The following is a 27,262-nucleotide window of genomic DNA, read 5'->3' on the forward strand; positions in this document are numbered from 1 at the left end:
TAACTTTCTAGGTGAAAAACTCAGTTCAGTCCAGGCAATGACAGGACACTCACTCTTCCTTCGGGCCGTTGGTGAATGGCTATTCTAACAATGGCTAGCAATCACCACTCAGGCATGGTGCTACAGGGTCAGGGGTGCCGGCATCCTCCTGTGGCAACATCATCTGCTGTGACAACCTCAGGGAGCAGGAAGTGAGCTCCTAGTGTGGAGGGTCAGAACTCACAGAATCCACGTGAATTTCTTTATGAAAAAGCCTACCAAGTCATGAGTAGGAAATCAGACAGATCTCAGCAGGAGGACTGTAAAGGAAACTCAAGACATGTTTCCCAGTAAATGAATAAGCATCCTATGAGAGAAATTTCATTTTTGAGACCAGGCAGGCCTTTTTCATGATCCTCCTGCCTCTGGAGTAGGTGGGATGGCAAGCCTGCACTATATACCTTACTTAATATCATGCTCTTGGAAACACAAACTACCCACGGGTGTCTCAATGGGATGGAGCAGAGCCAGGTGGTTTGAAGAACACTGCACTATCCCGTGCCTTGAGAAAGAAAAGGTATCTTTAATGTTACAGGAGCATCTTCGGAAAAACTTGCAAACCTTGGCTAATCTTAAATGCTGAATTTTAAAGAGAAATGAGGGAAGACATGATTGGTCCCTTTTGGTAGTAACTGGTTTCAAAACTTTGCTTAGTGAGACACTATATTCAATTTAAATGAGAAACCAAATGGATGTTAACTCAAGTCAGCAACAGCTCTGTCTTGATGGAGTTTGGAGATACTCTTTCCCACAGGCATCTGTACCTCCTATGAAGGACACCACTTCCTGGTGAACGTAATTCTTGCCCTGTGTGCAGGAGCCAGGAGTTGGTATTCTACTCTGCACCCACTAGGTCAGAGACTTGGTGACAATGCTGTCCACATCTGGTGGTGACAACACAGAAGGGGAGCTCCACACCATGAATAGCCCCTGCTAACACACAGGATTAATCTTTTCAACAGCATATGCACACTCAACTCTTAAAATGACAGCCCCCTTCCTGTAACTTCCAGCTGACATAGGGATCCCTCTTCTACTCGGATCACTCCCTGAAGGGAGAGCTTGTTAACAGTGAGAAAGGCCACCAGCCTGAAGTAGAGAGAGTAGGATGGTTCTCTAGCTGCACATCATTCAGCTGTCTCAGGTAGGTCGTTTACCTGTTGGGCCTCACTTGAAAAGCTCCTCACTTGAAAGCTTGGGATGACAGTGATAATGTTAATACCCATAGTTGAGAACAATCGCCCTCATACTGATCACTGTTCAATGTGTAAATAAGAAACAGCAGAAAAATGAGCCAGAGTCTATACTTAGAGCTCACCTCAATCATGAGAGGAGAGTCATAGAATACTAATGCTAATAAAGCAAAATAACATTTACATTTACTTGAAAAGGATACCAAAATCATGTGCTACCTAGGCATACATACACACGAAGTTAAAAATACCAAATATAAGTCAGACACCTTCAAAATAGACGGGTGGCTGCTTAAGAAGGTCAAAGAGCTAGTCAATTAAATATAAAGGATAAAAATTTGAACTGAAAGGTTTTATTTTCTGTAGTTGAAAAGATTAAATACAGAGAACAAATTATAAATCCAAAACCTGAAGCTTACTGAGTACCATTCCGATGTGGGATTCCCCTCTAAATGCTGTGAATATGTTTTATTACCATTGATTAGTAAAGAAGCAGCTTTGGCCTATAGCAGGGCAGAATAGAGCCAGGCTGGAAGAGATCTAGAGAGTTGGCAGAGTCAGGGGGATGCCATGTAGCTGTTTAAGGAGAAAGACGTCAGAACAGAACCTTACCCAGTAAGACACAGCCTCGTGATGAATAGAAATGGTTAATTTAAAATGTAAGAGTTACTTAATAAGAAGCCTGAGCTAATAGAACAAGCAGTGTTGTAATTGATACAGTTTCTTTGTGATTATTCGGGTCTGGGCGGCCAGGAAATAAATGAGCAGTCTCTGCCTACACCAATAAATGTAAAACTACAAAGGGAATTCCACACCTGACCTTTGGTGGCTCAACGTACATGACTTTGTTTCATGTACAAAAAATTTAAAATATCATATGAAATAATCTTCAGGCATTTTCAAAACCTGCACGTGAACATGAATGAAATGCACCATTAACTGTAGGTTCCAACCCTAAGATACCTCATTTTGTGTATGCAAATATTCCAAAACTAGAACTCTTCCAGAAACTTTTCCAGTCCCAAGGTGATATTAAATGTCCAAATTTATTAATTCTGAGAGTAAATACCTGGAAGTTTGGTAATTTCAGTAGGTTTTTGTTGTTGCTGTTTTGCCTCAACAAAGAGAGAATGAATGGAAGGAAGGATGGAAGGAAGGAAGGAAAGGAAGGAAGAGAAGAAGGGAGGGAGGGAGGGAAGAAGGGAGAGAGGAAGGGAGAGAGGGAGGGAGGGAGGAAGGAAGGAAGGAAGAAAGAAATTAAAAACACCACATGGAAATCTGACAGATTCATTCATGCAGTCCTTCATTCAGCAAAGCTTTCTTTCCACATGACAGGCAAAAATCTATATCCTGAGGATGTGGTAGTGAGCAAAGCGGCCCTGGTTCGGGGTTTATCCCTCCTGGGAAACAGCCAGAACTTGGAGAATGAATCCTTACCAGACTTTCCCTGGCATGGCTAAGGGAGTGGCAAGGTGTTGGGAAGCAGCCCTTGGGCATGGCTGGGCTGTAATTTCAGCACCGCCCAGTTCTCTTTAGTTGTTCTGGAATGCCTGACTCATAAGCATGGAACTGGAATTAAGGAGGTTCTGTGGGCAGGACACTTAACCCAGCCTTGGCTTCAAGGGGGCACTCAAGAAGTGCCTGGTTCCCTTGTCTCCTCCTTGGACAGAACCTGTGGGCTTCAATATTATGGTAGGAATGCTAAGTGTGCATCTGAAACAACTCATCTCAGAACTGATCACGGATTCAATCTGTTTCCATTTCTTCACATGTTCCAACGCAGCAGCAAACTGATTTTAAGAGCTGAGGAGAGGATGGACATTTGAACATTTGAGCAAGAAGGTGACCAGGAAGGATGGTGGTGAGGACCAGAGGTGAGCAGGGAGGCAACGGTGTTAAGAGACGGAGGCTCTCCAAGCCATGTCCCAGGAAGAGATGCCTGAAAGACCAAAGCGAAGGAAACCGGAAAATGGAAGAAACTGATAGCTGCCTTTAAAGATATACAAAGGCTTAAGATGTATTGTACAAACTCAGAATGACGTAAAGACAGCTAACTTCGACTCTTCAAAAGGATGACAATGTTAACAACCCCAGGCAACTAGCAATGAGAGGCCTTTACAAGAAGGTAAAGAGTCAACTTCCTGTCACTACAGGTATCCAAGGACATGAAGATACAGCACCTCAGAATGATGCTACAAAGGCATCTCCAGCATGACCTTGGCCACAGGAATTTTTTAAGTTTACGAGGGCTAAAAGCTTACCCTCTAATGTATGTGGAGAGGCAATCAAATAGCCACAAAGGTGTGCTGCTCCTGCCTCACCTGGGAGTTGCTCATTAATCCCTAAATGACAGCTCCTGCCCTTACAGATCTGCCAAGGAACCAGCAGAGTTGGCCATTTCTGAACTGAATACAAAGTGACGTCATGGAGAAAGAGCACATAGAGGTCCACACAGGGATTCACCCAGAAAAGAACTGAAACCCTGGAAGGGACACCAAGGCCTCTGCTGTGCGCCCTGCAGGTGACTACTTCCTAAGGATGCAGCTTTGATTATAGGGCTCGTGACCAGAAGTCAAGTTAGCCGGGCTGCAGAGATGGTTTAGCCGTCAAGAGCACGTACTGTTCCTACAGAGGACCCCAGTTCAGTTTCCAGCACCCGCGTGGGTTCTCACATAGCCACTTTTAACCATAGCTCCAGGGGATCTGACACACTCTTCTAGTCCCCATAGGCATGTACAAGCCCCCACCAACACACACATAGAATTAAGAAAACGAAAGTAAAATTTGGCCAATGGAGGCCGGAGTCCAGAGTTATGGTAAGTGAAGAACTGTGTGTCATAACTGCTATGACCATGGTGATCCTGTCTGTAGGGAGAAGACAGCAGCTGCTAACAGCCAAACACCAAACAGACAATCAATCTGATAGTCTGTATGGTAGACACCTTCTGTCTGACTCTAAGTCACAAAGAGGGTCAGAGACCTGGAGATTGGGCATCATGGAAAGAGAGATGTCCCTCCTGTCCCTTCTCCCCTGACCATGACTTCTGGGGAAACAGGAAGTAAACAGTCACTACAAAGGAAGGAGAGGGATGGGCAGTGGGGATCCTTTCTTGGCCACTGGAGGTTTCTCAGGAGTGGGACAGTGGACACATGACTGCATCAGCTGTTGTGGCTACGGAACAAACCAACCCAAGTTGGCAGCGCCAAGGAACCACAGCTGTTTCATTTTTCTTGTTCCTGGTTCTGGAAGTACCTGGGCTCTGGTGCACGACTTCTCCTCGGGGTCTCCTCTGAAGTTGCCTATCAGATGGGGGCTGTGCCTGCCTCATCCAGAAAGGGTCTCTACTCCCACGTTCAGTTTCGAGCCAGCTCGGACTGCTGACTGCAGAGCCTGCATGTGGCTTTCCCTGACACCTTGGCTTTCTCCCAGTGCGGTGGCCAGGTTCCAAGATCAACTTATCCCAAGGGAGAGAGCCGGATGGAGGTTGTACTGCCTGCAGTAACTCAGGTGTAGAAGGTACGCAGCTTCTGCTACATTTTACCTAGCAGACACAGTCACAGTGGCCAGCTACACTCACAGAGATAGCCAGCAGGCCAAGCCTCCGCACTGGTGGGCATGACTGAACGTCCCATGAGATACAAACCCTCCCTAGAAGCTACACTCTTGTTCCTCTGAGGGATGCACAAATCACCTTCCAGCCTGAGCCTGGGGATTCCCTCCACTGTGCCAAGCTTTGGGCTGAAGAGCATTGCTAACATAGATGCGCTCCACCTTTGAGGACCTTTAGGAAAAGAAAACCACGGGACAGCTGAAAGACAGCGCAGGGTTCCTCACTTTAAACAGACCGACTCTCTTTGAAAAAAATGATTTAGTATGAAATACAAATTCCATTTCACACAAGGCAGAGCCTGGTGAGAGATTAAAGCGTTGCCTGAAGTTATGCATCCATTTGCTTTGAACTCTGGAGCCAGAAAAGCCTGTGTGTGCCCCTACCATCTCACACCCGCCAAGGGCCACGGGGCGGGCAGGATGTTTCCCATGGTACCATCTCCCTAACGTCTACTCAGTCCTCAAGGAGTCTTCTCTCTGAGCAACACTTCTAGACATGACTTGCTGACTTTCCTGGATTGCAAAATAAAAGCTTTGCTCTGTTGACAGCTAATCCTGTTCCCTGGCAGAAGAATCTGGGGTAGGGTTCTCTTGTAGCTTCCAGTTTTGCAGTTGTGACAAGTTTGGAGCTTCCTCCTGGGTCCCCAGACGTCTGAAATAGGGGGGAGGTGGTAAATGATAGGGGGAAGGTGGATATGTTTTGTGATTTTCACAGGCCTGAACCTACCACAAACTGGGAGCCTCTACCAGTGACTGTGCAAACCCATTACGAGGCCGGGAGATCTAGAGGGCCAAGTCTGAGTGCTTGCCTTTAGGGGGACAAACACAAATGGGCACATTCCGAGGAAGGGGGTGGAACATGATAAAATCTCTGGGGTTAGGATGTACTTCCCAGGACATTAGGGCATGTGAGGAGACAGAAGAAGCAGATTAGCCAATGGCTGCTAGGTTCCTACTCGTCCTTCTCCACCCTCTGCTCTCGGGAACACACTGGTCCAACTTCTAATCACCAGAACCTGTGCACTCCTTCCCCCGAGGCGTGACTGTTGAAACAGAAGAACTCCAAGGTGTACCTACTGTGCCTGTGAATTCTCTTCCACAAGGACTTTAAAATCCCATTTTGGCTTCTCATTCCTCGGGGGCTAGGATTTCAGCATGCAAATTTAGGAGAGACACAAACATTCATATGGCACCCCACTTCCTCCATTCTGCGTACTCACATGTGTGCCTGTCTTTAGTCAGACCACCCCAAAGGAGGTGATCCGTGTTTCACAGACAAAGAAACTACTGACCTTCTATGTTTCTCCAGTGCCTGGTCCATTTTATCCTCAAATACTAGGCTGACTTATCAGATTCAGTGATCTAAGGCTGAATTAGAAGTAGCCGCACAGATGTCCCTCTCCCGCCGCCAGTAGATTGTACCCTCTGACCCTGGTTTCAGACAGGACACTGGCCCCTCTGCACAATTATTTTATGTTTCTAGCTAGAAAGGGAGAGTTTCTTTAAGATGCCCAGACCAAATGTCTTAGTGCCTATTGGCTCAGCTTAAGGCTTCCCAGAGGGATACAAGTTCTCAATAGTTATCATTAGAAATCTACAACTATTGTGCAAAAATGGCACAAATTGACATGTTATTTATATGAAAATTTCCAACTCCACTCTCCCCTTTCAGTTTTAAGAATCTTGTCTTCAATTTTGTTGTCTCGAATATTTTGTTGTGAACATTTGCAAACATCCAGGAAGATAGGAAGAATTTTTAGAGTGGCCACCTACAGACCACAAACATTGAAGTGATGAAAGTTGTATTTTATTGTTTCAGTATTTTCCATGTAGCCAGCCAGTGTCCATTCATTAATCTGTCATATTTTGGTGCATTTCAAAGCAATTTACAGAAATTAATGTATTCCCCTCATGTCTGCAATAGGGAGGCTGAGATTGAAGAATCAAGAATTCAAAGCCAGCATGGGTACATATTGAGACCAGATGTCAGACAAACTAAAGCTATACTCCTTCCTATTCATATACTGATGAGTATATCATTAACTACAGTTTATTTTTCCCTTCTTTGGGGACTACATTTACCTACAGAATGAAGTCCAGAAGTCTAAATTCTACTCTCAGAGATTTCATCACAGCTATACACCTGTGCATTCAACTACTTCAAAGCTAAAGACACACCATGACCCCAGAAAGCTCTCTCTTGCACAGTTTCTTAGAATCCTCCAGGCCCATCTTGACTCCTCACATCCACATATCGTATTGCTAGCACTATGGAATAGTTCATGCTTGTTCTAGAACTCTGTATGGAAGCATACTCTTTGATAGAAGCCTTCTTAGCACATGGCTTTGAGATCTATCCATATTTTGGAGTATAGATACATCCTTGGTTATATGTACATACATGCAAACATATAGCAACACATATAGATAGCGAATACACTGTGTATACAGCAAATACCCAATGATAAACTCTCTGGGTTAATGTTAATGAATTGGCTGGGTTTCTCTCTGGGAAAAGCCTTGTAAATTTTGATCATTTTTTTCCCTCAGATACTTACACTTATGTGGTATTGAAAACTTCATCAGGGAAAGAAACTTAGCAAAGGCCTTAGCAAAGACCAGTTACCTGTAATCTCCCCTCTCATCTCTCTCCAAAGTGGAACTGTGGACTGGACTAGGAAAAGGATGGGGTGTAGAAAACATCTCTGTGGTTCTTAAGGGCTTATTGCCAATCCTGTCTCTTCGAGTGTAATGAAAGAAATTTAGCTATAGTAAGTATGAGGGGGAAAGCTAAGGAATCGAAGGGAGTGATGTGCTCCACTGTGTAAACATCCGTGTGGAAGTTACTGGAAGCCAGGAGGTCTATGCAGCATCCTTCTGGAGTTGGGCAGATTCCTTTTTACGGTTAACAGTCATGGCATCAGAGAGAAAAAAGAATTCTGCACTTGCCTCTCCTGAGACATAGAAGCTGAGAAAGGTTAAAAAAAACCTGCACCAAAGTGCAAATTGTGTGTATTAGGGTCGTTGAATGGAGTAAGATCCTTAATTTCCAACAAATTCAATCCCTGAAAAAAAAAATCCCTTACCTGTCATTTATGTTCCTTTTTTTCCCAACCCGTTACAAGGTAAGGTAACTTCTGATTTGTAAATGACACGTATAAAGATAACACATAAACACTGCCATATCTGTCCAGTGCCTCAGTTTACTTTAGGCTCCCCTAGAAGCAGACACCAAGACAAGGATTTGAGTGCTTATTTCAGAGGAATAAACACTATCCCAGGAAACACCAGAAGGGAACAAGCAAGTGATACAGGGACAGGAAGGCACCCGATACACCATGCTTCTTTAGATGTTACCACTGGTAGGCTTTCGTCATCTGGGGAGAGAGCTAGGGAGATAGTTCAGTGGTTAAGAGAACTTGTTTCACTTGCTGAGGACTTGGGTTCAACTCTGAGGACCCATGTGGTGGCTTACAACCACTCATAACTTATTTCAAGAGGTCCAACACCTTCTTTTGACCTCAACAAGCACCAGGCATATCCTTGATGCCCAGTCAGACCTTCTGACAAAATATTTATCCATATCAAAATGAAATTAAAAGAAGGCTTGAGAAAGAACTCAGCCCTTAACACCACAGGATATTAGAGTGAGCAGGCACCATCTGCAAAAAAAGGAAGGGTGCCCTCATTGTACCCCAAATGTGCAGGTACCGTTTCTTTTTACTTTCCATATCCCAGAAATGTAAGCAACAGATTTCTTTTCCTTAGAGCCATGCATTCTATAATAATTTGTTACAGCAGCCAAATGAGCTAAAACAACAGGAAGCAGAGTCCGGCACAGAACAAATCCGACATCATTTGAACCTGTTCACCACCTTTCGGCTCTTCTTCATCACCCTCTGGGAATCATTCCACACATACGACTTAGCAAGCAGCATCTAAAGCTCCAAACCCCCACCAACCGTGGCCACTCTCTGGATTTGCCCAGGGCAAATGAACAGATTTGTCATATGTGGAATTCCTGTTTCTCTATAAAGGACACATTTAGTGGCTTATTTTTATGCCCATACGCTGTTCTTGTGCCCTGTACAAACACTTGCGCAGTTAAAGCTATTTCTATTTTATTCCTGGATTTTTAAATTAATATCTGTTCAATTCACTATACTCTTCTCATGTCCCCCAAGTCAGGAAAGAATCAACTGCATAAATAGCAAATATCGCAGCTCCCTATGTATCACTCCCTGAGTCCTTGTCTGTGAGATCACTTAGAATCGTCACAGCATATGCCCAGGAAACGGGCATCCACTCAACGCTAAACACGTGCTGGGTGTAAAGGACTTGGTGCTCTTTATAAGCTCAAGGCTGTGAATCCTCTCTGCTGCACAGAGGAGAAGCCAGAGTCCCTGAGATTTTTTTAAATTTTTTTATGATTTATTTAACTTTATGTGCATTGGTGTGAAGGTGTCAGATCCCTTGGAACTGGATTTTCAGGCAGTTGTGAGTGCTGGGAATTGAACCCAGGTCCTCTGGAAGAACAGTCAGTGCTCTTAACCGCTGAGCCATCTCTCCAGCCCCCTCCCTGAGATGTTAAACAGCTGTTTTGCATGAGTGTCAAAGTCAGGATTCCTCCGGCCTACATCCCTAATTGTACCAAGGATTATAAAATGTGAGCATCCTGCCAGAGTGGTGGCACACACCTTTAATCCCAGCACACAGGAGGCAGAGGCAGGAGGCTCACTGTGAGTTCAAGGTCAGCCTGGTCTACAAAGTGAGTTCCAGAACAGCCAGGGCTATTACACAAAGAAATGCTGTCTCAAAACAAAACAACAACAAAAATCTGAGCATCCCTTATTTTCAGGTTTCCTTATGGCATCAAGACAAATGAATAGCAAACCACTGATAAATCCAGCCTACTCTTTGGCTCCCAACCCTTTGCCTCTTTCATTATGGTCTGCAGCACTAGGTGACCTGTAGCCTGTCATGTTTCCTGTCTGGATTCCTTGTCTCTAATCTCAAAGGTCTGTAGTATCTTGAAGTCTTACTGCTAGGCCAGAACTGAGAGCCCAAGATGAGCTCTGGGTCTTTATATAGATAGATATGATACTAGGCTAGCATAAAATCATTTTTGTTCTGTGTTTCTAAAACGAACTGCTAATATTTAATTCAGGGATTTTATTTTTCTATCATAGAAATGAATGAGAACATATCAAAAGGCTCACTAGCAGCCATACAACAAACTAGACATTCATATTTAATGGGTTCTCTAAAGTACAATGTGAGCACTATTCTCAACTTAGCTAGGCCTGGTCCTAAGTAGATGGGGTAAAGAAGGCCATCAGTCTATTGGCCACAGGAAGTCTCTGTGTCTGTGGAAGTCTCGGTGTCTGTGGAAGTCTCTGTGGTGCACAGCTCAGCTCTGCCCTCTTTGTGTCTCTCAGGCAGGCAGCTGAGACTGATTTCGGGATCCTGGAGGAATTACAGAGGGTCTCGGGGGGGGGGGGAGTGTGGACGAGCTGGGTCTCATCTCCCAGACACAGAGCATCACATTCCAAGTCGAAGCGTGGTAGGGAGAGCTGCTTACACCCTAAGGTCCTGCCTTACCTAAGCCATTCCAGTTTCTAAGCCTAAGGAGAGACATAAACTTCACATTTCCTTGAGTAATTCCCATGAGCTAGACCAAGGGACTTCATACCTGAACGCACCCAACAAGATCCAGAGAACTTGTGAAAACCCAGAACTTCTTCCAGAAGTTCTGATCTAACAGGCCACAAATCCGGCCAAGAAATGACCACTTCTAAAAAGCCCTGAGGCCCAGGCTGCTCATGGTTCTGAGGTCCCTGGGCACATGTGGATGGGGGCAAATCAGTGCACTTTGCCAATCTAGATTTGTAGGTATGATTTAAAAGCCTACTGTGTATATCAACAAAGCTAGGGGTGTCAGGCTATAACTTGGCTAGTCTGTCCTCATTCTAGCATCTTCTAGTGGTGGATTCCAGAGAGGCTTCTTTATACATTGAAACCCCAGCTTGGCTTTATCTAAACAATGAGATAAGCTGTGCAAAAAGAAAACTTCCTAGTGAAAGATTCAAATGAGGGTCCCTGTATATAATACCCTGTATATAATATATTGCTGCTACAGAAATGACAGAAGAGAGAGAAGACAGACCCAGAGGGCTAGAGACATGAACTAGCTTTGATCCTGAGCCAGGAGGGAGACATGTTCATCACTGCTTAGGCAACACGGGTCTAGTCAAGAGATACAAAGGAGCTACGAAGTGATTTTCCCTTGGGTGGGCCCCAAAGTAGGTGCTGTCAGTCACCCCATTTCTGTTCTTATAACTTCTTCAAGTAGGTGAGGATGTTGCCCACCATTTTGGAGATGCTTGAGATGCAAGCTTTGATGAAACTGTCCATGGATGACAGGGGCTGGTATGCCTGGGTTCAACCCCGTATTGAAGCTTCATTCTTAGACTCAGGGGAGAGACAAATGCAGGAAGTAAGGAGACTGAAAAGCAGAAGCTATGAATCATGAGGCAGTATTGAAGGATGGAGTTTTATATTATGTGCTGAGTAGAAGGGGCAGGAAATGAAAAATATGTAGCTCACAATCCTTCTAATCCTGGGGATTACATTAGATATATTCAATGTGGTACAGGGATGGTCAGGGTTGGAAGTTTAAAAAGTCGTTGTTGGTTTAATCTTTCCAGGCCACTGAGGCTTTGGTGTCAGGGTCTAGAACAGGGAACAGTAATAACTATTTCTACGAAGGGTCTAAGAATAACTACTTTTGGCTTCACACACAATATTGTCTGCTACTACTCAATTAAGCCCTAATAAACAAGAGCAGCCACCGACCACACATAAAGGGATGTCCGTGACTGTTTTCTAATAAGACTTTATTCATAAAATACAGTTAACAGTGCCATTTTATCCAAGGTCTCTAGTTTGTTGAGAATGACTTTAAGGGAAGGGATTTGGAAGAGACTAGAAGTAGTAATCCCTCCAATTCCCCTCACCATTGTGATTACGGACTTGCAATTATTTACTTACCAGCTGGGCATCATAGGACACCCATTCCTAAGCTGGAGACCTGAGCTGGGTACATTTGTTTCAAGGGCCAAACTGTTCCAGTCAGCTAATGAACATCAAATACTCTGAAAAGTCAAACATCTTTTACAAAGCCTTACATCAAAGGACAGTTTATCATCCTTTGCCTGATTTTCAGAAGAATTCCAGACACAATTTACCAGATTATGTTAGAGAACAGTTTATCTTTAAAAAAGAAAGGTCTCAATAAAATGTCCTGAAGATATTAAAGGGATGTCAACGTTAGAAGAAATGCAAGGTAGATGGCCCTTTCCTGGTGGAGCCCAAGTCTTTTAAACTTGTGATTACTCGTAAGTAGAAAGCTCCCCACTCCCTTTCATCCTGTTTGTCTACAAACTGGCCTCTTTGGCCTTCTGAAGCCAGAAGTCCATTGAGTAATTCCTCTATGTATTGTCTTCTCACCGCTTGGCATGTGAGAACAGCGGTTTGTTGCTGAACTAGCCTGAATACTGTAGCTATCCTTGGAACAGTCTGAAGAGCTGGGCAGGTTCTACTGTGCCTGAACCTTATAGTGACTGCAAATAGTTCTGTCAGCCTGCCTTCCTTTCCATTTCTTTAAGGAAGATAAAGAAAGATGCAACTCATTGCATGCACACAATGACCACTAAGGACCTATGTACATTTGTACACACTGAGTGTCTACAGTGAAGGAGTTCCACCTTGCTTCTCCTAAGTCCCACCAACTTGGGTAGGTTGTTTCTCCCCATCTGAATCTTGATCTTTCACATAAAAGTTTAGAAGCTAAGCCTTCTGATGTTCTGAGGATTGGTCATATCCAGTCCCACATTAAACTAGTCAGCTCTGGTAATATTGTTCAAATCTCTAAACAGTGGGATTTTGTTCACAGTCAGAACCTTGTGTGAATTTTGCTCATTTACATCCATGTTCTTATCTCCCATCATATTTACTCCTTGAACGTACTTCATCCCATTTATGTCACAACTACTTCCAGCTTCCTCTGCTATTCTAATAACCATTTATCTCCTAAATTATATGGTTTCCCATCATCCAGAACAGCAATCGCTCCAATAGACCCTCTTGACACATTCCCTTGGACAATCTTCTGCAAACATCACCTTGGTCTTGTTACACAGGTCCAGATGTCTTTCTTACCTCTTCAGACCTTAGACCCAACTAAGCTAAAGGGTGGAGTGGGCCATGAGCAGAACCTCTCCATCCAAAGGGCCTCATTCCAAAGTCTATCACCTCAGCTCTTTTCCTCCTTTCAAAGTTTATTTCAGAGGAAGGTACCTTAAGAAGAAACTCATTTCCTCAATTTATCAAAGAGCTGACAACGGGGATGGTGGAGGTTTCTGGAGACAAACTGCAAAGTATATAAATAAAACTCTGCCAAACGTACACAGAATTATTCTAAAGAATGCATTTCTGCTGCAGTTGTCCACCACCCTCAATATTACATTTAGCTAACTTAATTTTCTGTGGCTCAAATTTATTCAAAGTGAAATTTCTCTTAATAGGTCATCTGAATAAACAATTTCAAGTGCTATTTGCCAAAAAAACAATATGTTTCCAGGCTTCAGATGAAATCGGCAGTGTCAGGCTAAGAAAACAGCCTCAAAAATTCACAGAGAGATGGAACAATTGCACAAAACTTGGAGCCTGGAGGTCAGTCTTTACACTCGGTTCTGGAAGGGGAAAAAAAAGAGATAGGTTTCTACTAAAACCAGGGGAGATGAAATGTGCCATTCTTGCAGAAATTAAAAAAATGCCTAAAATAATATATTCTAAAAAAGTGGCAAGTATTATATAAAGACTAAGACACCCCAATACTGCCAGACCAGTCACATAGAACACTAATATTTCATAAGAGGCTCTGCACTCTCCTTCTCCTGGCCTACAAATGGGGTGCTCTAGGCTATTGGTTACCATGATATTTTATTTGCGTTTTAATAAATCAGGCTTGCCTAAAGATCAGAGTGCAGAGCTAAGCCACTAGAGGTCAGGGAGTGGTGGCACATACTTTTAATCAAGGACTCAAGGACACCTTGGGCTACACAAGATTGAATCTCTCTAAAAAAGAAACCGAGCTCACACAAAGCTGATCCCAGCACTTGGGATCATGCACCTTTTTAATCCCAGCACTAGGGAGGTGGAGACATGTGTGGCATGGCTGGGTGGAGGGAGGACTATGAGGCAGCAGGAAAGAGTTGCAGGAGAGGTCTGGTGGAGAGCATTGCAGTCTGCAGTCACGTTGAGGACAGGGTGGCCCCTTTGTTTGTCTGAGCCTTGGTAGAGGTAAGAACTCTCTAGAGGCTTGGCTGCTCTGCTTTTCTGATCTTCAGCTGGAACCCCAGTCTCTGTCTCTGGGTTTTTATTATTCGTGCTACAGCTGACCTTCAGGGAGAAAGAAAGAGAGGCATAGAGTGAAGGGGAAGAGAGGGATAGGTGAGGAAGGGGGAGGGAGGAGAAAGGAGAGGGAGGAGAAGGCTGAAACTCTGTGGAATTGTGCAAATGCAAGGAAGTTATTAGGAGAAGCAGGAGGCTGACTTGGAGTCGAAGTTTGGTCAGTCTCTACTCTGGAAATTTCTCTGAATTAGTGGGTTTGTGTAATGGAAGGGATGAAAACAGGAGTTCTATTTCATAGCTGAAGAAATGGAGCTCTGAGAAGCAGACCAGTTCCATGACAACAGAAGGAAATAAATGCCCTAATTCTACTGCGAGAGCCCAAATCTATAGGCTTCCTCTACCGGCATCTAAAACGAGGGTTTCCAAGGACACAGTCTTTGGAACTGAAAACGGTGACAACGTAAGTGGTAACAGACTGTGCTCCGGGACAAATGTTGCATTAACTCTTGCTTATGACCTTGACACCTTGGCTCACATGGCTACAGCTCAACTGGCACCCAGCATGCTCCAGTTCCTGTGCAAACAATCTCCCCTCCAAGCACAGAGGGAACCCCCATCCACAGTCTCTGTCAAGGCAGGGCCACTGCTGGCATCACAAATAAGAAGGGAAAGAGTCCAGAAACCGCAGGCTCCCTTCCTCACCCTAACACGAAGACTTCTAAGAGCAGACACCACGGTATTCAGCCAGGACAATGATATTCATTGTGTTCAGAGCCTCTTAAAGGAAAACGGGCAATGACTGGGGAATGGATCCGCCACAGCTCACTCTAGCTAAGTCCTCCCACTCAGCGAGTCAGAGGTAGAGATCACACAGCAGCTCCTTACTCCGATCCACGGTTTCATTTATTTTGGTTTCCTACAATCAACGATGGTCCAAAAATATTAAATTAAAACTTCCAGACATTAGCAATTCATAACTTTTATTATAGTACATTGCTATAATTACTCTATTTTATTAGCAATCATTATTATCCATCTCTATTAAATTAAAGGTTATTGTAGGTATATATAATAAAACTATATATATGTATATGTATTTACATAGATATAATTAAATATAGTGTTCTCTGTGCTTTCAGATAGCTACTAGAGTATTCAGAATATCCCCATGGAATGGGGGTCGATGGCACTATTAAATTAATAACACTAAATCACAGTCTTATCTGTGATCTGGCTCTTATTTCTGTCCCATAAATTACCTGTTCATCTTGGGAAGGCCCTGAGCCAGCTATTTCTTGCATACCCAGCATGCCTGGATCACACTACACTTAGTCATGGAGGCCAGTGGAGATGATGGCGCCGTTACCAGCGCAGGCTCTTCCAAGCTTGTCTGACAGATAAGAGCACTTGATTCTCACAGTCGGTTCTGGACCACTCAGGAGAGTGGGCAGCTGACAGACCCAGACTGACCACCTCTTGTGGAGGAGTAGCAATGGCACTGTGGCTCTAGGGATCATCTGAAATGGGGAGACAGACACCTTCCAGCATCCATGGGGAGTTCGCAAGTCGACTCTTACAATACTACTATCATGCAAGGTGCCCTAAACGGTGCATACTCTGTGACGTCAGTACCAGTTCACACTTGTGAAAGAGCAGATGATTGATAACCTGGTTACATTGCCCATAGCCCAAAGGTCTGAAGCTAGAATTCAAACCTAGGTGTGACTCCAAGATCTAAGTTGGAAGGTTGGAAAGGCAGATCACAGAGACACACATCTACTCTTCATTCTTGAGATGTCTGCAAGTGAGCTAGTAAGGCAGAAAATGTGTCCAGAGACCACTGGAAGCTTAGACCATCCTGTCCAATCATCCCCCCCATGCTGATAAACATGTCTGAGGACCTGTAATGCCCAGTTACAGCAGCTACCAGTCACATGCAGCAACTGGATACCGGACACATGGCTAACACAAGGGAGCATCTAAAGCATCTGCATGTTTTATTTTATGTTATTTTGGTTCATTTGATTTAATTTTAATAAATTTTAGGTGTATGGGTATGTAGTCTACATGCATGTTTGTGTACCATAGATATGCCTGGTACACATAAAGGCCAGAAGAATGTACTGAATTCCCAGAACTGGGGATACAGACATGTGAGTGCTAGGAATCAAACTCTGGTCTTCTAGAAGAACAGCCAGTGCTCTATTACTTAGCCTTCTTTCTAGCCCTACCTATTTGATTTAAATTATCACTGAATATTATCATTCAGGGTACAGTTAGAGACATCTCACAAAAACAGCATTCAGGAAAGGAAGTGGTTCCCACAGTTTGTCAAGGGAGGGGAGTTGAAAAATGCAGGCCCCAACATGCTAGAATGTGAACAGGGCTCTCTGCTTCAGGCATGAAAATCCTCCCTATAGCTTAATTCAGAGTCAAGGTCCCAAAGTGAATCCCTTTAGTCTACAGATGAGTAAAATAAGAGTATCAATTCTGGTACCATATTCCTTTGTAAGCATTATTTGTAATATTTCATGAGCATATAATAATTGTACCTAATAGTGGGCTCAATTATGACATATCCATACATGCACATCACAGTCTTCCCTGTACAGCATGCCTGAGCTCTCTTTCACTGCCTCCTTCTGCTTCCGAAAACCTTTCATCTCTTCTTCTCTGGACCCCCTTTAACAACTCCAGCAGATGCTAAGTTTGTGGATCTTTTAAAAATCAATCTGGACATTTTTGCTATCTATGAAGTTGAGCCATTTCTTACCCTGAAATGGCTTTCAATGTCCCTGATGTTTCTACCCCTCTTTCTGTGAGCTAGACATTCCTAATAGAGTGAGGGATGCCACTCACGGCAAGATTGACTGCCTTCTTCCTACAAACAAAGCCACACCAGCAGGAAATAGAATCCTTCCTTCTCCACCAATCCTGCAAATAGACGAACTCAATGTAGGGTCTTCATCACCACGTCGCATTTCACTCCACTCTTTCTGCCAGAGGTAGAAATGAGATTTCTACTGCTGTGATTCTTGTCTTCCTATGTCCTACTTACCATTTGCCTGCTAACTGAAGATATTCGTTGAAAACTGTTTGGCTATCAGACAAGATCTCCACCAGAGTCCTTTGAGTAGAAACTGCACCTTTCCTCCCCTGTCTGTTCAGGAAAATCCTTGATATGTCTGTGCTTTTCAGGTCACACATGACTATCTACTCAGCAAGGTCGTTCAGACCCATCATGGCTATTTTTATTTATAATTAATATAGCTTGTACATGTTTCACTGAACTTTGAAAATGTTCCTTGTGAGCCTTTAATAACAGTGCATAGTAACCATTCCCCCTTCAATCTGAGGCCCAAATGTTATATAGTATTTTTGGGTAGACATACAAGTATCTGGTCTTCATTCTTTCCATTTCCATTTGAGAAATGATTATTAAGATATTTGGCATGATAGGAACAGATCCTTCTACTCATCTTTCCAAAAAGGAGTAGACACATGACTTCTCGAAGCACTTTCCATATCAAAAGATCTAAGGCCTTTGGGAGCACAATGACAACTCTCTATCCCCATCTTTAGATACACGATCTTCACATTGTTGAGTTCTGAGGCCTTTGAGAGAATCAAATGTGAGTTTCTGATATATATGCCCGAAACATCTTTAAAATCTCTCCAGATTAGAATTTAAAGAATAAACAAGTCACCATGCTCATCCTTGGCCACAATCACAGAAAATGGCAGCTGTTGCCAGGACAACACCACCACTATTACCTGGCTCAGTGCAATTCTTGCTGCTTCGGAGTCCTGCGTCTTCAGAAGTCAGTGTATCATTCACCTGCATCAGCTTCCTCCCCACCATCCATTTTCTATCTTCCCCGATGAGATCCATGAGGTCAAGTTCTAGAAAAGGAAAAAACAGAATTATCACGCATCACTAACAACCGAATGCAATGTCAGTCTTTACCCATGCTGGCCTGTGCCTTAATCAGCTATTGTCTTCCTCTGTACTGCATGGTGCCTTTAAGGCATGCTGACTATAACTATTTGAAAGTTTCCTCTGACTGTTGAATCCTACTAGACACAACAAAAGCGGCCTTCTATCCAATGACAGGAAGCCACTCATGTATGAACACTTCATTGCTTGAGAAGGATGACAGCGAGGTATGCATTCTATACTGGATTCCAGAGTTTCCCACAATGTGACTAAACTAATGTTGTCTACATGACAAGTCTCTTGATAAAGTATATTTGGTTGATGGCTATCTCCTCTGGATTTCAATCCCCTATACCTAATGATGCTAAGAAATATTTAACAACCAATAATAGTGAGGGAGGCAGTCTAGACTTGTAGCCATTGGATGATATCCATGGCAACAATACTCTCACAAGAGCTTAATTCAAACTACAAATATGACAGCATTAAGAGCTAATTTGGGCCAGGTGGTTGTGGTGCACACCTTTATCCCAGCACTCAGGAGGCAGAGACAGCAGATCTCTGTGAGTTCAAGTCCACACTGGTCTATAAGAGCTAGTTCAGGACAGCCAGGGCTGTTACACAGAGAAAACCTGTCTTAAAACAAAAAAAGAACCAGTTTGGAAAGAGATGGGAACAATGGACTCTACTGAGTACTGAGTCAGTACTACCAATTTAGTCTACCTATGTCTACATCACCACCATTTTTGCTTCATAATCCAACTGCAGTTGAATTTATGCTCAGAAACTGCTTCTTGGAGGTTACCCAAGATAAGGTACCATTTCACCATCTCCAAAGCAGTAGTCTGTATGGGACCCAGCATAAGATTCCATGAAACAAGACATGAAGGAAAAAGATGACTCCAGAATGCATGCTAGAGGGTGAACATAACCATGTCTAGGTCTCTGGGTTATATGACCACGGAGATGAACATGTCAGTACAAAAACAGAGAAGACAGGGCACATGAGGGAAGAGGCTTCTCCATCCAGTCTAGGCGATACAGAGTCTGAAGTTTCTACAGATAAGATTATCAGGAGGAACGATATAGCTTCTTGGTAATGATACCTCAGGCAAGAGAGCTGGTACAAAAGAGATCCCAGGGAAGGCCTTGGGATATAGTCCAGATGGGTTCCCTGTCGGTTTCATGACTGGAGGGAGATTCCATGCACACATGCATTAGTGATGACTAACGAGAAGAAAAAGAGAAAGAAAATAACTTTGAGAACCTAATATGTGTCCAGTGAGCAGACAGTTAAAAAAAATTCAGCAAAGCATCATGAGAGGAAGTGGAAAGAGAGCAAGGTGGAATAAAAAATGAGAAGAAAGCATCTAAGGAAGAAAAACGAACAGTCTTGAACACTATGGACAAATCCAGAAAGACAAATAGAGAAATGAGAGCTTGAGCCTGCCATATGGGGGCTGTTGGAGATGGAGGTGGTCAGACATGGTAGTTCATTCCAGAAGGCTGGCATGAAGAAAAGAAATTATGGGAGATCATCACCTCCTTTAGAAAAAATGGTTGTATTGGATTCTCATTTGTTCTTTTGAGAAAGAACTTTAAGTTGGGTGGGTAGAAGTGGGAGCATCTGGAAGGACTTGGGGGAGGAAAAAATAAGATCAAATATATTTAAGATTTAAAAAGATCTTAATAAAAACATAGAAAAGAAAAATGGTTTTAACTATAAAGCAAGGAACTATTTCTTGGGCCCAGTGGCCTTCACATAGCCCATGGGGTGCATGACCAGACAGTGTGATATTCCAAAATGGTCAGCATAGAGCTAAAAGCCACCATCTCCTTGTCTCTATTTTTACAGTGATTCTCAATTTTCCAAACAATTTTACCTTCATTACAGAGCTTGATTCTCACAACACTGCACAGGAGAATACAAACATTATCTCTCCAGTGACAAACTGCTATAAAATCACTGTTCCCAACTTATGCATGGATAACTTAGGGTCCTAGACCTTTCTGTGAAGGGCAGTGCTCGTGTGCCTCTCACTTCAGTATCTACAGAGAGTTCCTGCAGCTCATGAATTTAGATTTTCCCCAAACACAGCTCTAGTCCTGAATGTAAACTTGTCAAGATAACTAATTAGAACTTAGGTATTTAGCCAGAAAAGCAACCTTAGTCAGAGAAGGGTAGACCAGTGCAATAAACAATCACCTCAACTCCAAGGTATAAAAATCCTCTACAGTAGCCACATGTATTTATTTATTTGGCCAAAATTATCAGAATAACACTTAAGAAAGGGCTTAAATTTCACTCAAGTTATCTGGATAGCTTGCTTAACCTGAATGTTTGGTCCTATGACGAAAAATGATGTCAAGCACAGGAGAAAAAAAAAGAAGCTCTAAGAACTCATGAAGAAAGAATAAAATCAGTGGCCTTAAACTCCAATAAGCAATCTTTAAACATAAGTGTGCCATATTAAAACTATCAAAACATTGGGGAGAGGCCTTCACTTTGTCACAGGCTCGGTGTCAGGAGCAGCTCCTAAGGAAGATACGGATACCACTGACTTGCAAACGTGATCCCAGGAAGAATATGCCAGGGATTGGAGAAGTAGGATAGGGAAGGTATGCATCCAGCCAGCTGCAGAAATATGTGAGGAGCACTGGGCCCCTTTGAAAGTGCTACAAGCCAGAGAGCAAGCATCTCAGATACCCAAGATGTGGAGGAACATGGGAATTGGTCTACCCACTCCTCCTCTGCCATAGGTTGAAGGTCATTCCTACAAACATTAATTCTTCAGTTTTTATCTTTTATTTCTTATTTTTAAAATTTTGTGTGTGTGTGTGTGTATACAAATGTGTACTTGAGTGCGGGTGCCCATGGAGGCCAGAGCTGGGATTCTAGACTGCTGTAGCCACCAGATTTGGGAGCTGAGAACTGAACTCAGGTCCTTTGCAGGAGCAGTGCATGCTCTGATTGCTGAACCATGTCTTTATGACCCTCTCCAGCTTCCCTAACCTATGACACGGAGCTCCAAAGGAAGCTCTGGTGCCAAGCAAGGGCCTTGGACAGCAAGATAGAGATTTCCGAAGCTGTACAGTGTCAGTGATCAATGAAGAGTCTGAACAACAGGGATGGGCACAGTGCTAGGCTATCTGCCAGTCTGCACAGTGTCTAAAGAAACAGTCATGCTGTGGCTGGCAGAGTGACCATTCTACTATCTGTCCTCATAAAGTGGGTCAGAATACGGTGCTCTGTGGACCTGCAGTCTTAAGGTTCAGGCAGACCCCCCAAAGACTTGCAAAGAGGCAAAAGTATTCCTTCCAATGACTCCCAAAGTTTCTTTGCCAAGTTTCCATGGTTCTGTGACTCTAAGAGAAAAGCTGATACCAATTAAGAGATGTAAAAGCAAAGCCAGCTATTGTAGCAGAAAATTAGAGGATTTTTTTTAACATAATGATTCAATATCTTCAGGAATTAGGCACTATTAAGACAGCACCTCAGCCTTCCAAAACCTACAAACTTTTATCTCAACAAAAACAGACTTGACCACTGACCACTGATACAACAATGATGTTCAGAGTCTGAGAAAATATTAATAATAAAAATAGTAACAATGTCCAGTAAGAACAAAGTTTGATGGTGCTGTAGCTCAGTTTGATTTCCTCAAAAATCTCTTCGTAAGAAGAGAAGTCTTCAGGGCCTACGTATCCCTAAATGACTCACAGTGGCAGTGACTTGCTTAAGATCATAGGCAATCTGTGGTCATTTTGAATACTTCCATAGCTTTTGTCATTACACTTATTGAACATCTACTATGTGCAAACAACCTATATGAAAATACTAGCTCTATTTTTGCAAGTAAGTAAACGATATGGAAGCATATCTTGGTTAAACAACCTGCCCTGCGATGCACAGTGAGCAAAAAGCAGAGGAGAGATGTGAACCCAGGATTCATGATTTCAAAGGCCAGTTTCATGGCAGATCCCTGGATGGAAGATGCTCACCCTGATTGCAATACACAGCTAATAGTAAAGTAGATTGGGAAAGAGGCCTTCATTTAATAATAAGTATGGGTGAAGACTGTCTCATGAGACCTATCAAACAGTCCCCAGAAACTATTACAAAGTTGAGTAGCACACCTGGAAAGCATCACAGACCAAAGACTCAAACACTTATAGAATCTCATTCTATGCGTGACACTACTCAAGAACCTGGCTCTCTGTGACAAGGGCCATTGTATCCTTGCATACAGAGAGAAAAGACGAAATATAGGCAGTAGGCAGTGGGGGAGCTAGGACGCAGGGGAAAGTGAGGCAGATGATGAAAAGGATGCTCACACTTGCTCCTTTCATTTCTCCCTCCTAACTCACCTCCCTGGCTCCTTGGACTTCTCTCCTACAGCCAAGAGGCTGCTCCGCAAAGCTACACTCGAGCAATGTCAACAAAAACACTTGGCCCCAGTCCACAGCATTCTTGGCTTCTCATCTGCCAGGCCCTGGAAGTTGCATGTTGGCCTAATTAGTCAGGGGAAGGGGAGGAGGCAGGGGGTGCGCAGGGGAAAAGCAGCAGGCCCCCATGTCACATGTCACCCGCAGAGGAAGCTTGTAGGGCTGTGGTCTCTCAGAAGAAGTGACAAGAGGGGGCCACAGAGATGCTGTGGGCTGCTGCAGTCGAAGGAGGAAACTCAGTTCTCAGTCTGAGATCCGAGCTGCTCGCACTGAGGAAGCAAAGAGAGTGGAGGCTGGGTGCCAAGTTTCCGTTACAGAGCTGTGTGCTCACCCTTTGCACTCTCTCCTCCCCCTTCCCTTCGTTCTCGGGTTCTCTCCCATTCTCCTTCCCATGACCAAAGCACACAGAAGGCAGGAATTTCAGATACCAACGATGGATCTTCTTGGGAGCCTGATCCATGACCCAGATCCTCAGCTCACAGCCCTGACTCCTAATACACCATCTCTAGTCTGCTAGCCTGACTCTCAGGCCTTCTAACCTTTCTCAGACACTGGTCTTGGGCTCAGAAGAGAAGGTGGGGGTTACTGCTAGTTCTCTGCCAAAGGATTAACTCCTCAGAGGCCTAGACAGGTTGAGGATGGCATCATTGGTGAAAGTAGAGCGGCAGGAGAGGGAGGGGTAAGTAAGAATGGTCGGGAAATAAATGTGCACACACACATACATACACACACACACAATGCATGCATACATGCATGAAAATGTCACAATGTAACATTTTGTGCAACTAATATATGTTAATAAAAATGGAAAACAGAAAAATGCAAAATGCATCTTGCATGCCCCTCTGCGATGTACCAAGTCCCCTTGCTATGCCACATCACCACATCCTGTTACCCTTTCGCTTCAGACGTTGACCAGCCAAACTGGAACCCAAGTCCATATCTGAGTCCATAGTCTTGGCGTTCATTTTCCCACCTTGTCCTGGAGTGCTAGGGGAGGCAGGGGAGTGGCCTCACAGGAACAACAGTCCCTCTCTGAGAGTACATACAACTCGACCCTCTAGAAAACCGGAATGCTGTCCTGCTTTTGAAAATGAGAGTGGAGAGCCTCCATTCCCAAGGATCCGGAACACCATGGCAACAGCCCCCCCCCCCCCCATTGCAGGTGCACGAACTAAGTTATGGAATCTCCTGCATCGTTCGAAAAGGGAGGAGCAGAAAACTCAGTCTCAGGGCACAAGGTTCAAGCTGATGGTGATGGCCACTGGCAGACGCCAGGCTGGCCCTGCAAGCCTCACCGAGGCTATAAATACCCACCACGCGGTTTACACAGCTGCCGCCGCTCTATCCACTCCAGGTCTTCACCCCAAGGTTGGAGGTCGAGTTTGCACAAGCCAGCAGCCTGCAGACCGCCTTCTGCAGGCTCCAGCGATCAACACCACTCTCCACATGGCCCCTTTTCTGGCCCATCCCTTATATCCCAAGAGGGTAGCCGGGCCATTTTTATCTTCTATAAGTGAAAGGGGTTTAGACGTGAGGATTTTTTTTTCCAGTGAATTTTTTAAAACACTTTATTCTTATTTCATAAACCAGCTTACAAAGCAGCAGGTCTCCATATGGGGCTTTTATACATATTCATTGGGGCCACTTGTCTCCCCTTCTCACTTCCTTGCCCTCCCCCTCACTGTGTCATTCCCTTTCCACTTTTTTCTGCATCTACCCCACCTCGAATACAAAATCCTTCTGAGTTTGAAACAAGAACATCCCTCTGTATTGTTTCCTGGCCCTCGGGAAGGAAATGTGTGGTGAAGCCATAACTCAATAATGGGAACCCTCCAAATCCACCAGGGAGGGAGAGGCTGAGGCTAAGTGGGCTATGCACTGGTTTCCCTCAACTATGTGGAAGCTTCCAGAAAGAGTTCCAGGGAGACCCAGATGTATTTAAGAGAAGAACCCCAACCCTAGGGAAGTCAGAGATTCTATTTTCATATCCTCCTGGGGCTAGACATTGAATTGTGTATCTAATTCACATGAAGTTCCCTGGCCATACCAGTTACGGGTACTCCGTCCAGACTTTGAGAGGCCATCCTCTCGGCACCAGAGGCGAAGGTTCGAGGGGCATTCAGAACCTGGCACTGCTGCTGGTATGGAGACAAAGAGCACAATAGACTCGAGCCTTGGTGGAGGCAGGGAGGATGAAGACCTAAGCAGGCTGCGAGATGGGTGATATACAGTCATGTCATACATCTATAGAGACTGTGCCTATCAAGACGAGATGCAACTCACCACAGCCAATGCAAGGGAAGGCCCATGTTTGTACCTGCTGCCCACCAGAATCATTTTAGTTTCTAGTCCAACCTGACGCCCACCACTCCATTGTCCCACGTTACACATCCACATCCAATTCACCAACCTTGAAGAATCCGGCCTGGGAAGGAGCAAGTTGAATGAGTTCCTTGCAAGGAAGAAAGGACTTCCCAAGCTTGAGAGCAAAGGCATGAGAAAAGACCCAAAGTGCTGCTGGAGATTTGGGGAAGGTCAAGGCCGCGTAACTTTGACAATGACACAGGGATGGGGAGTGTAGACAGCTTTCTCTCTTCATGGCGTACACTCAACTACAAACGCAGCAAATGTGAATGTTCTGATGATCCACGGCATCCTACTCATGCCCCATTTCTTCTTGATGGTCCACTGGCATGTCAAGGATCCAGGCTTAGCACCAAATACCTCATGTTGTCCTAGTCTCTCTGTGCTCATCAATTCACCTGACTGGAGAAGCTCCTTTGCCACCTGCTGCCTACTGATGTGGTTTTTTTTTCTAGATTCCATTGTCTGCAGAGCTAGAAGGTCAGGCTCTTCATGATATGTCTCCTGACTGGCCTCACATAAAAGGACACCCTCCCCAACACACATACTGTGTCTTCTTGCAATATATTCAGTGTGACAACATTAGGACACAGGATTTTTAGGAGGTTATTAGTTTATGAGGCTGGGATGTCATCACTGAATCACAGGAATAGTATTAATGTCCTTACAAAGGGACCCTAGAGAGTCTTCTAGCTCTTTTTTCCAAAAGATAAGGATGCAAGAAGACAGTAGCCTGCAAACCAGAAGAAAGCCCTCACCTGACCCTGACCTGATACCTGATCTCAGAATTGAAGTCTAAGGAACTCTGAGGAAGAATTTTTTTTTATTGTTTAAGCTGCGTAATTCATAGTATTCTGTTATATATAGGACACTTCTTTAATTTTAATATGATTATGGTAGATACAAGGTGAATTTTGAAATTCTGTCTTTTAAATTATTTTCCAGGAAGACCAGTGCTGCTTGTCCAAATGCCACTCCAAGACAAGAGTTTCACACATCTTAAATGATGTACACGTGTGTTCAGGAAAGGGTCTGAGTAACTGTATACTAGTTTTCCCCAAGATGCAATTCAGAAAGGAAACTGCACATGTCTGGGAAGTGAGTTCTGCAGGAACTCCAAGCAATCCTTTCCCAGAGATTCCCAGTTTGGAAGATGGGCTGAGCAGTCCCAATGGGAATGTGGGTCTTTGGAAGTGAAATGGCTAGACTGAAAAGGAAAGAGCTGTGGTTCTACTTGGTGTGGGTTACATATTGCAGGAGGAAAGTTTGGGGGGCATTCTTCTCTTCATGAGGCAACCCTAAAGACCTACAGTTAGTCCCCTCCATGAGCAAGAGCCTACTAGGTCTATCAATTATTGTATAGAACTCAGGATCAAATACTAAAATCAAACCCAAGCACCCTCTTTGCGTGGAGAGAGGAAGAGAAATGAACTGTGGGTTCCTCAGACAGCGGAAGCTGTTAGGTCAGCCAGCACTCCATCCATTCACCCAAGGGCTGCAAACCCAGCTCAGCTTGTGCTAGCAACAGTGCAATCAGACTTATAGAAAGGACAGTCTCTAAAGATGGAAACAAGGGGGAAATGGTGCTGCGGGAGTATCTTCCGCTGCCTCAGCCAATAGTTGCTGAAGCACGAGCCCACAGTGCGGCGGGAGCGCCTTCCGCTCCGTCAGCAAATAGCCGCTGAAATACCAGCCCACTGGGGCGTGGTATATTTCTCTTTTAAAGAGAGACACAGATCCCGGATCAGGCCCTCTTGGTTCCGGCGCTTGGTCCCGGCTCCTGCTACCGGCTCCTGCTCCAGCGACTAGGCTCCCTTCCTGACGGTTTATGGTGTATGTAAGTTTCTACTTCCCAGAAGGCAGAATTATATGCCATCCTTATGGTGCTTAGGGATTTTAAAGAACCTCTTAATATAATTACTGACTCACAATATGCAAAAGGAAATGGGAAGGAAGGAGAGGGGAGATGATATCAGGTATACTCATAATTCACTGAATGGAATGTGGACCTCACATTGAAGTAGAAACTATATTGCAGATAGAGGTTGAGATACCTAAAATACTACTTCCCTAAATTCTCTTATTTGCCCGTCTGACTCAAAATCTAACCTACCAAGAAATTTCCAATGGGTTCATGAATACTCATGTCTTTCAATGTTCCTAAAATCCAAAATAATTCTCTATATTGTAGAAGGCAAAAGTAGCTATTATTTACTTAAATAAAGTTACCTAACTAGGAAATGAAGCTTCTATTTT

The 27,262-nt window shown here is 44.0% G+C and overlaps 1 protein-coding gene across 2 annotated transcripts in view; it reads right to left on the bottom strand.

Moving 5' to 3' along the window:
* The window catches only part of Slc24a3 (solute carrier family 24 member 3), a 478,272-nt gene that overhangs the window by 390,895 nt on the left and 60,115 nt on the right, over positions 1-27,262 (bottom strand). Inside the window, exons 1-2 of one of the 2 annotated variants that reach the window (XM_087911152.1) lie at positions 22,562-22,698; positions 18,031-18,159 (exon numbers count right to left, since the gene is read on the bottom strand). In XM_087911152.1, the coding sequence (XP_087767278.1) occupies positions 18,031-18,148 (118 nt within the window). In that variant the 5' untranslated portion in view covers positions 18,149-18,159; positions 22,562-22,698. Of the gene's footprint in view, positions 1-18,030; positions 18,160-22,561; positions 22,699-27,262 lie in introns of those variants that run through there. The other variant, XM_087911151.1, reaches the window with a different exon arrangement.

This window comes from Myodes glareolus, chromosome 10, assembly GCF_982192425.1.
Source record: "Myodes glareolus chromosome 10, mMyoGla1.1, whole genome shotgun sequence".
NCBI classification, from domain to species: Eukaryota; Metazoa; Chordata; class Mammalia; order Rodentia; family Cricetidae; genus Myodes; species Myodes glareolus.